General features: G+C 41.6%; 1 protein-coding gene and 1 non-coding gene across 3 annotated transcripts; both read left to right on the top strand.

Annotated features, from left to right (window-relative positions):
- The first annotated feature begins 1,395 nt into the window (after positions 1-1,395).
- On the top strand, positions 1,396-8,189 carry LOC123401635 (probable LRR receptor-like serine/threonine-protein kinase At1g05700). Of its 2 annotated transcripts, XM_045095475.1 has the most exons (15): positions 1,396-1,486; positions 1,573-1,937; positions 2,062-2,250; positions 2,448-3,003; positions 3,294-3,778; positions 3,988-4,126; positions 4,258-4,329; positions 5,111-5,182; positions 5,275-5,355; positions 5,916-6,079; positions 6,214-6,434; positions 6,665-6,791; positions 6,906-6,968; positions 7,040-7,226; positions 7,435-8,189. In XM_045095475.1, the coding sequence occupies exons 3-15, from the start codon at positions 2,181-2,183 to the stop codon at positions 7,880-7,882; spliced, it is 2,685 nt and encodes an 894-aa protein (XP_044951410.1). In that variant the 5' UTR covers positions 1,396-1,486; positions 1,573-1,937; positions 2,062-2,180; the 3' UTR covers positions 7,883-8,189. The 2 variants fall into 2 exon arrangements, with proteins under 2 accessions (XP_044951410.1, XP_044951411.1); XM_045095476.1 differs by lacking the exon at positions 1,396-1,486 and having other exon boundaries at positions 1,723-1,937; positions 2,068-2,250.
- A 1,388-nt stretch (positions 8,190-9,577) lies between these two features.
- LOC123406480 lies at positions 9,578-9,683 on the top strand. The gene has a single exon (XR_006612178.1). It is a non-coding gene; the product is annotated as a U6 spliceosomal RNA (small nuclear RNA).
- Positions 9,684-10,434: the final 751 nt, after the last annotated feature.

Below are 10,434 nucleotides of genomic sequence, written 5' to 3'. Positions count from 1 at the left end.
GTGTTTTCTAAAAGCTATGATTGTGGTAGCAGCCACACAAACAAATCGAAATGGACAGTAAACACATCCTTCTTTCTATACATTTTTTTTATAGATAGCTCGTGATGGCATACAACAGTGGAGGGGAGGAGATGCAAAAGAAGGATGTTGAGAAGCGAGGCAAAGACAAAACAAAGGACAGAGAATCCCTCTTCATTTGATGCTCATCAAACACTAACAAGCTTATTTTTCTGTGGCAACTATCAGAGATATGGTGGATCTTATGGGTGTGTTGTAGTCACGTCGCCTAGAATGTGGATGGAGCGCCCAGTGTACTAGGCTACTACCATGAATCAGGTAATTGTTATATCATTATACTATATATTTCAGTATACCGATGCATTAAGGTGTTACTAAATCTTTGCCGAACAATATCGGAAAAAAACTTGAAGTTTGAGAAATAAGATCTACACATAGTGATAATAGAATGCGGATATTCAAAACGTGATGAAAAAATGCTACAGAGAGATGTGTGTTGAAGCGGCGAAGACGAGAGCATAAAACAATATAATGATGCGCGGACAAAAATAACAAGGCATTATTTAAACCGGCACGATCATGCATTACTAAAGTAATAATTGTTTGGTTATATATTTTATTGCTCCGTGGCAACGTACGGACATACAACTAAGCCGTGTTTGGATTCCCTTCACTCCGCGACTCTGCGCCGGAGCGGAGTGGCGTCCAGTTATAATTTGTGGAGCTGATCAAAGCGTGCAGCTCCGCTCCACGGAGTGTTGCCGAACAGGCACCTAGTATATTATTATTTTTGAACTGACTGTAAGTACTTATATTTGAGAGTGGGGGCGGATGCTAATAAACTAACGCCGATAGAGGATCGACTAGGTGCGTGTTAAAGGCGTAAAACCTTTTAAGGATCCATTAGTAACTAGGACCCACAGATCAGTTTCCCTCGGCATCGCCGCATTTTGTTTTCTTTTCCATTTCGAACAGGAGCCCTCAACGAGTGACGACCGACGACCCAACAGGTGCTCCGCCGCCCGACGGGTGTTCGGCGAAATGCTGATGGCGAAGAAGCCCGTCCGGGGAGTTCGTGGCCGCGCCTGGGGCGACACCGGCCGCCGTACCGGAGCGCGCGCAGGGTACGTGCACGCCGTAATAACTTCCGCCATCGCCTTCTCCTGCTGCGAGTGCGCGTGCGTGCGTGCGGGTCTCCTGCTGCTGCCCACTGAGACCGGCCGTGGACGAGGAGGGGAGACGGCGACGGCAAGGTACGTGGTTTCTGCGCAACAGCCCCCATGCGCTTTGCTCTGCCAGTACTGGTAGCCACAGGCAGGCTCCATCTGAGCACCTAGCGTCGTTTTCTTTCGCCATCCGAGTTGTTCGGCAGAGCACGAGATCTGCCTAGGAAATCAACGGCCAGAGCTCATCCCGGTATAATAACTGTGGAAATTGTTAATAGCACATCAAGAAGTCATCAGATGAAGTATTTAATTCTTCTCTGATTATTTTTTATCCTTGCGTTCCACTTGTAAGATTCGTTAGGTTCATCTTGTTAGTTTATCGTACCAGGTCAAATTTGCTGAGCAGGCATGCGGCCGGCCGGCTGCCCGGTCAAGTGCACCAAATTTGCTCAGTTCGAATGTTACTACTTCCACATCATTTGGGGCGGTTCCAATCTTGACAGCTACGTACTACAGTTTAATACATATTCTGAAAATTTTGAGCTTTCAGATTCAGTAACCTTCCTGACTTGTTGTTCTACTCTGTTGTACTAGAAGCTAACCAAATCAATGTTAGGTGAACATGTCTGTTCCCTTGTGTTCATGAAGATCATGAGAATCGAAACCCCGTGCACGGATAATCAAGACTGAATTTTGTAACGAGTCGTAGTTTTTCTGAGAAAAAACAAAGGATGCATGCTGTCAATCACAAAGGTAGCACGAATGTTATAGTTGTATCCTCTCTATTGGTTGGACATTCTTAAGTATTATGAAGATAACTTATCTTGGTTGAACCACACAACAGCTGACCTAGTACATTGACTTTCTTTCCCCATAGCTGCAGAATAGCACGGTCATAACATGGATGCATTAGCATATTTGGTCTGTGGAGATGCATATAGTCTCTGCCTCTTATCTCGTCGGAGGTAGTTATTCTTACAAGGGAGAGCAGGAAGCATGGATCTATGCGTTGTGATTCTTCTATTCTGCGTCTTCCAGTTTATCCATGGCCAGCCTGATGACCTAGGTGCGTTACATTCAATTCTTGCAGCTTCTTGTGTTCAGATAATAAACAACGAAAAGCAGTTGCAGTGATCATATCTGTTTACATGGTTGTGTAAGAGGCAAAATGATCCACTCCACAGAACCATACTTGAGAATCAATGTGTGTGAGAACCCATTTGATTTTGCAAGAGTTATTATGACTTGTAATTTCTTTTGCAGGTTTCATAAGCATCGATTGTGGCATCCCGGTGAATTCCTCCTACCAAGATCCCAGCTCAAAAATAATATATGTCTCAGACTATGGATATGCCACCTCAGGAGAAAACCGCAACATCTCCTCAGTTTACATCAAGCCTTCACTGGCAAAGCGCAACCTCAACGTCCGGTTCTTTCAGCATGGAGCACGCAATTGCTATGCCCTGAGATCCTTGGTGGCAGGAAACAAGTACTTCGTCCGTGCGCTTTTTTACTACGGAAACTATGATGGCCTTAACAAACTTCCTGTCTTTGATCTGTACATGGGGGCAAACTACTGGCATGAAGTTAATATCAGTGCTGCAGGAGCAGTCAAATGGATGGACATCATAGTAGTCGCTCCTGCTGACTACCTGCATGTTTGTCTGGCGAACAAAGGGATGGGAACTCCATTTATCTCTGGGCTGGATCTGAGGCCACTGAGGATTACTCTTTACCCAGAGGTAAATGCAAGTCAATCTCTGGTGCTGATTAGCTCCAATCGGTTCAATTTGGGGCCCACAGACAATCGCATAATCAGGTTCGTTTGGTCCTTTAGGTCATTGTTATCTGAAACAAGCTCAACAAACCAAACCAATGGTTGTCACTATTTAGCTTAGGTGACTGGGTATATTGTGGATTTAGTGTCAATGAACAAAAAAGAGAAACACATTCTCGTGTAAAGACCGCCTATGGTTGACTTACGACACAATCCCATTACAGTAAACTACGATACTAGATCATACAAACATATTTCTTTGGTCACCTATGCTCCAATTACAGTGAACTACGATACTAGATCATACAAACATATTTCTTTGGTCTGAACAGGTACCCCTTGGATCCCCATGACCGCCTATGGTCGACTTACGACACAGTCCCAAACTGGGATGAAATATCTGCAACATCTGTCGTCCAGAATTATGTCACTGATGTGTATGACGTGCCATCAGCTGTTATGCAAAATGCAGCAACTGTCAATGGTTCAAGAATTGATTTCTCATGGGGTCCATCGGATCCATCGGAGAACATCAGCTCCAGTTACTTCTTTGTTTTTTACTTCTGTGAGTTGCAGAATGTACGGAGCAATGCTGTGCGGCAGTTTGACATCATTGTCAATAACAAGACATGGAACGCACAACCTTACACCCCTCCATTCCTATTCGCTGATTCTTTCTCAGGCATTGTACAAGGGTTGGCAAGTTATAGTGTCTCACTTGTTGCTACAGAAAATGCAACTCTTCCACCTATCCTCAATGCCATGGAGATGTACTTGGTAGAATCGATAACTGAGGCCGCTACTGATAGTGGAGATGGTATGAATTTGCCAATGCAATGATAGTACAGAGTGTATGTTTATTACATGATTTAACTACTTAGACCACGTTAAGTCTTCATACAATTTGCAATATGAACTGTATTAAACTGAATGAGATAGCCATCATTTATCGCACTTGACCTGCTTGCTTGCATGTCTGTTCATTTTGTATGGACATGAACATTTTTTGTTGTTTTGGCGAACCAGCTAAAGCCATGATGGCAATCCAAGAAAATTTTGGTGTGGAGAAGAACTGGATGGGCGATCCATGCACTCCAAAAGCTTTTTCATGGATAGGATTAACCTGCTCCTATCCTCCAGCTTATGCCTCTAGAATAACAGCATTGTAAGTTCCATAATCATGTCTGAATGAAATTAAAAAATTGGTTATAGGCTGAACTACTTTGCATATTTCATAGAAACATCAGGACATTTCATCTGGAGAAGCTAACTGTTCTGGATTAATCTTTTTGGCAGAAATGTGCCTTCCTTTGGGTTGGCTGGTACTATCTCTACTGATTTTGGAGATCTGAACGCACTTCAGTACCTGTAGGTTCTCAACATCATGTCTCACTGTAGAATTTTAAGTTGCCACAGCCTTTTTCTTTTTATAATACTAGCAAAATTAACCGTGTTGATGTTTATTCCCTCTGCTTCGTATTGTACTCCCTCCGGATGGAGGGAGTAGTCTTCCTAGGGACTGGTTGGCAAAGTTACCTATGGATCTGAACTACTCAACTATATCTGAAACAGTTTACCCTGCAGCACATGACAGACTGTTTTGAACTTCACAGTAGACGGCAGTGTATTTCTTTAATTTTCGTATCTGCTGTCATATATCCATGCAGTCTAAAAGTCTGGATACCAATAGTTTGTTGCTTCCTTCTCCCCACAATCCACAAAAAATATATTCCTAGAAAACTCTTTAAATATATATTTACACCCGTTCGTAAATACATGAATTCTGAGAAAGCATGCAGTCAAACCTTTTAAACTTCGACTATTAGTATATATGAAAATATTTAGATTGTTAAGGTAAAATAGTATCACTAGATTTGTCATCAAAATACTCCAATACTAGCTTTTACGGACAAAAGGCGACGGTCAAAGATATATGTTGAAGACTGTCATCTTCTAAGGCGTTATCCGTTTACTAATGGAGGTATTTTTGGAAGATAAATATAATTCTCTTCATTTATATGCATTAACTACCTACATATTTTTCCCTCTTGAATGTAATCAAGAAGTGAAGCTGAAAAAAATCAGTTCTGAAACATCATTATTTTCCCCATTCCTTCCTAGTATTCACAAGAGCTGTTACTTGTTTCAGGGATCTGTCAAATAACAACTTGTCTGGCACCATTCCAAATTTTCTTGGGCAGCTTCCATTTCTAATATTTCTGTAAGTCGTTTTTCTGTTCTATTATATATATGTGCTCCAGTTGTAGGATCTTGTGAGAACACTTTTTAGTTACATTATTTTTGTTTTCACAGGGATCTGTCCAGCAATGATCTACATGGAACAATCCCTGACAGCCTTCTCCAAAAATTCCAAAATGGAACTCTGTCCTTAAGGTAGAGTTTTCTTGAACTAGGTTCTAATTAAAAACAGCAAAGGTTTTGAAAATGATATTGTAAAATGTTTGGCATCTTGTGAGTATCATGGTAGCTGTTTTAAACTTATGCTATTATAGCTTTTTGTTCTTCAATTTCTTTCTGCCTGTCCATTTAATAAGGTATACTACTTTTGGTTAATTAGAAAGATACGATATCCATCATCGTGTATTAATTGCAACGACATAAAACTTCAGAAGTAAACACTGTATGGTTTGATTTCTCATCTCTCCACTAAGAGGGCATGGGAGAAGCTTGAATCCGCCTACTCTCTACCCATGCCTTTAGGGTTACCTCCGTTTTCTCGAGATGGTTACCTATGCATTCTCGAGATTTTATCATAAAATTACTATTAAAAATAGCACCAATATGACTTGCCTAGTTAACAATTAGATCTGCTTGATACCTGAATATACATAGAGATACTGGTTCCTTCGAGCACCATCTCAATCGAACATATTTCTTTATCTGGAATACCGTGGAAGCACATTACTAACATGAACTTCTGTACACTTTGATAGGGTTGGTAATAATGCAAATATATGTGCCAATGGTACTGCCTGTGGATCAAGTCGAAAGAAAATTAATGGGATACTTCTTGCTGCAATAGTTATTCCAATCGTTGCTGTCATTGCAATATTTGTTGTCTTATTTCTTCTGCTACGCCAAAAGCTCAAGGGAAAAGGTAATGCAGACAGATGGCAATAATGGTTTCTATATTTTATTTTGAATGGAGCATTGCACACTGTTGTAGTATTTATTGCCCTTTTCCAGAAAAACTATTTCTCACCTTTAACTACATTTTGCGTATGTTTTCAGATAAGAGAAAAACTACTGGTCCTGAAGATGAATCTGCGTTACTTGAGAACCGAGAATTTTCTTACAGAGAACTAAAGTATATTACAAGCAATTTTAGCCAAGAGATTGGCAAGGGCGGGTTTGGAGCTGTCTTCCTTGGCCACTTGAAGAATGGAAACTCAGTTGCTGTGAAAGTGCGTTCTGATTCATCTTCACAAGGGGGTAAAGAGTTTCTGGCTGAGGTAAAAAAGGAAATTCAATTTGTAGTTTTATGTGTCGCAACTCAAATATTTGTGTTTTTTCCTTTCATCCACCTTTTCTCCAAATCCTTGTGTGGCCATCTGTTTCTCGATTTTGATGAATGAGCATGGTCAAATTTTCTTATGGTTTTGTAGATGAAACTGCACTTATCATTCTTATTATATGCCCTGCTTAAATTATCTAAACATAAGTTCTGCAAGCTATATTGCAGGCTCAGCACTTGACAAGGATTCATCACAAGAACTTGGTTTCCTTGATTGGCTACTGCAAGGACAAAAATCATCTAGCCCTTGTTTACGAGTACATGCCCAAAGGGAACCTGCAGGATCATCTGAGAGGTTGTTCATCTTGGCTTTTTTTGTAAAACACTTCATCTTGGCTATTCAAATATCTTATATCGGCTAATTTCAGTTTTTAAGTAATTATGTTTTAACTTTTGTTGACATGCAAAGGTTCTACTAGTAAACCACTCACTTGGGAGCAGCGTCTTCACATCGCCCTTGATGCTGCACAAGGTTAGGATTTCGCCATCTACTACTAGTTCCTTAGGTTTCTTTTTGCACGTGTTATTTACTTAAGTTCACAGGTCTGGAGTATCTGCACATCGCGTGTAAACCAGCATTGATCCACAGAGATGTGAAGAGTACCAACATCCTGCTGACCACAGATCTTGGGGCTAAGATTGCTGATTTTGGTCTGACCAAGGCTTTCGGCGACTCGAAAACACATATAACCACTGAACCAGCTGGTACTATGGGCTACTTAGATCCCGAGTACGTCATGCACAACATATCTTCTCCTACATACTTGCTTCATCAGCATTGCCCCCTTTCCTAAAAACAGAATCAACATAATAGCTGTGTGCATCACAGTGATGCAAAGGCCGAGGGTTACCCCCCTTTCCTAAAAACAGAATCAACATTGCCTACAGTGGCATTACTTTTTCATAACAAGGGACCCCTGTGTCTACCAATTGTTCAGGTACTTCCGCAGTTATCACATCAGCGAGAAGAGCGACGTGTACAGCTTTGGTGTCGTACTCCTGGAGCTCATCACAGGCCGCCCTCCTGTCATCCCGGTCAGCGACAGCGTGAGCGTCCACGTTGGCGAGTGGGTGCAGCAGAGCCTTGACCGTGGCACCATGGAGAGCATTGTGGATGCAAGAATGGTAGGGGACTATGACATCAACTCTGTCTGGAAAGCTGCTGACCTGGCCCTGCATTGCAAGCGAGAGGTCTCAAGGGAGCGTCCGACGATGGCGGAGGTGGTGGCGCAGCTTAAGGAGTGCTCGGAGCTCGAGAATCGTCTTGACGGGAGGCAAAGAAGCTTGGGTTCGAACTTTTCTAGGGAGGGAAGTGCACTTGAGGAAGAAGAAGAAGAACAAGGTGGGGGTATACGGGCTGTTGCTGCTGGTCCTGCGATGAGATAGTTTTGATCTTACATTATTGTTGCAGGTTAAGATCATTCTTCCCTTATTTTTTGCTGATAAAACCTCCGTCTGTCTCTGTAAATTTCTCAAGTTCCTTGCACCTCTTAGGCCCTGTTTGTTTGGACTTATGCTTCTGCTTCTGCAGCTTTTCCACTTTGACAAAAAAATATCAAAAAAGCTTCTCAATAGGTGTTTTTTTGCTTCGGCTTTTAGCTTATATTATCATTATAACAATATTGATTCATAAGCCAAAGGCCGAAGCAAAAAGGCCCTAAATAGGTACAGAGGGAGTATTTGATTTGATTAACAGCGAGCATTTCAGAATCCTGAAAATGCTGATGCAAGCATTGCTTTTTCCTAATTAATCAATCATAGGTTGTTCTTGTGTGTAGTTTGCTTCTTTGCAGTACAGAGTCAAATTTCGAGTGAACTGTCAAACCATTACCTTGCACGTAATTCCAAACGTTTCTCGTATGCAACAATGAACATACGCGTCGTTTTCGACGTCGTCGTCATAATTCTTTCTATACTTGTTGTTCTTTCTATACTTGTTGTACTACTCTATAGTGTCAAAAAAATGTCATTCATTTTGAGACGAAGGGAGTACATCTTTAAGCACTACCTTTTTCTACCGACAGTTAGTAAAAGATTACAGAATAAAATAGCTGGGCAGTAACGGCATGTGCAAGCAAAAGATCGGGATATCATCTTCCGTACGCACTAGTGGTTAAAGCTGTGAGGAGATGAGATGCAGTGATCGTTTTTTTTTTTTTTACAAATACTGGATACATAGACAACGTTTTTGAGGCACGTTTGAGGGGTCCGGTTGGTTTAATTTTTTTATGATTGGTTAGTGATCGGACGGCGTGTCCGGTTTTTTAAGACGGGTACAAGCGATCCGAGTGTAGATGCTCTTAGATACCGGTATTGACCATGTTACAGACTTTGTAGAATTAAGATGCGAATCAGAATTGGGGCACCGGACAATCTCCCGAGTCAACCTATACCCTTCTTTGTAATAAAAGATATTGTGATAAATGGAATCAATCATGAATCTGATCGCTGTGGCTCGAAGCTAACACTTCTTTCTGGTATTATTATTTCCACCACAGACGTCTATTTGATTTGATTCTCGATGATGTAACAGCGAGCATTTCAGAATCCTGAAAAATGCCGATGCTGCAGGCACTGTTTTCCCCAATTAATCAACCATAGGTTGTTCTTGTGTGTAATTAATTTGCTTGGTTGCAGAACAGAACCAAAGTTCGAGTGAACTGCCAAACCATTACCTTGCATGTAACTCCAAACGTATCTCATATGCAATATACTCTGTCGTTTTCGACGTCGTCGTCACAGTTTCTCTCGTATGCTTGTCGTGCTGTATCTTTAAGTGCCCTTTTTTGTACCGACAGTTAGTAAAAGATTACAGCACAAAATAGCTGGACAGTAACGGCATGTGCAAGCAAGAGATCGGGATACATCTTCCGTACGTACTTTGGTGGTTAAAGCTGTGAAGAGATGAGATGCACCGATCGATACTTTTAAACATTGTCATAGCAGAATATAAGTACTCCCTCTATAATAGTGATCTAAAAGCTCTTGTATTTCTTAGGAGAAAGTATGTTATTATATTATTATCATAGCAAATGAGTTGCAGTGATCATTTTCTATTATTATCGTAGCAGAAGATAAGTAGTCCTGCCCTTCGGAAACATCCGATAAAATTAGAACGATACAAAGAAGATTAGCATGGCCTTGCCCAAGAATGACACGCACAAATCAAAAAAAGAAGAAGATAAGTAGTCCTATTGAGCACATCTGCATGCCTGACACGTGTCTCCATTCTAAATGTATCTTTTTTCTGACAAGCGTGTAAGTGTCCGGGAAACGTCTAGGCTCCGTCGACGCGCGTACGTAAACCAGTGACACGGACGAAATTTTTGTTCCGATGAGACAGCGCATCCATTTTAATCGTGTGTGGACGGACTAATTTCTGATGGAAACGTGGAATCAAATCAGGACGACAGAAGCAGACATAGTTTCGGATTTTTTTTTGTAGGCAAAAGCGTGAGTCAGCGTTGTTATCGACCGGCTAATCCAACTTGAAAGGCCTTGCTGTCGTGATCCGGACATGTGTACTGTGTAGTCGGCACGGCCGGTGATGATTGGCGCTGGCGCTGCCGGCGAGACTCCTGACAGCGTACGCTAAAGTTAGGCTAAGCTGAGGCGTCTCCAATGGTGTCATGTCAACCTTCTCCAAGGTAGTATAATGCTGCAATGATTATCTTTCTGAGTTTCTTTTTTTCTTTCTTCTTGAGTTTTAGGTTTACACTAAACCACGTGTTCTGTTCCTTCCTATCCGGGGATTATCTTCTTATCGAGTCGGGGGAGAGGAAAGAAGAAACAAAATGTGGATGCCTTCTCTTTGGTTTCAGGTTGCAAGAACTAAGAGCAACTTGACGCGTATTTCGTTTGTTTTCTGCCTATTTGAATGGCTTGTCTATAGTTGGGTTAACGATGCGTTGTCGCACGGCAGGTATGCGACCATTTTC

The sequence above is a fragment of the Hordeum vulgare genome, chromosome 6H (assembly GCF_904849725.1).
Source record: "Hordeum vulgare subsp. vulgare chromosome 6H, MorexV3_pseudomolecules_assembly, whole genome shotgun sequence".
Lineage (NCBI taxonomy): Eukaryota > Viridiplantae > Streptophyta > Magnoliopsida > Poales > Poaceae > Hordeum > Hordeum vulgare.
Note: the sequence above shows the minus strand (reverse complement) of the source record. Positions and strands in the feature narration are given on the sequence as shown.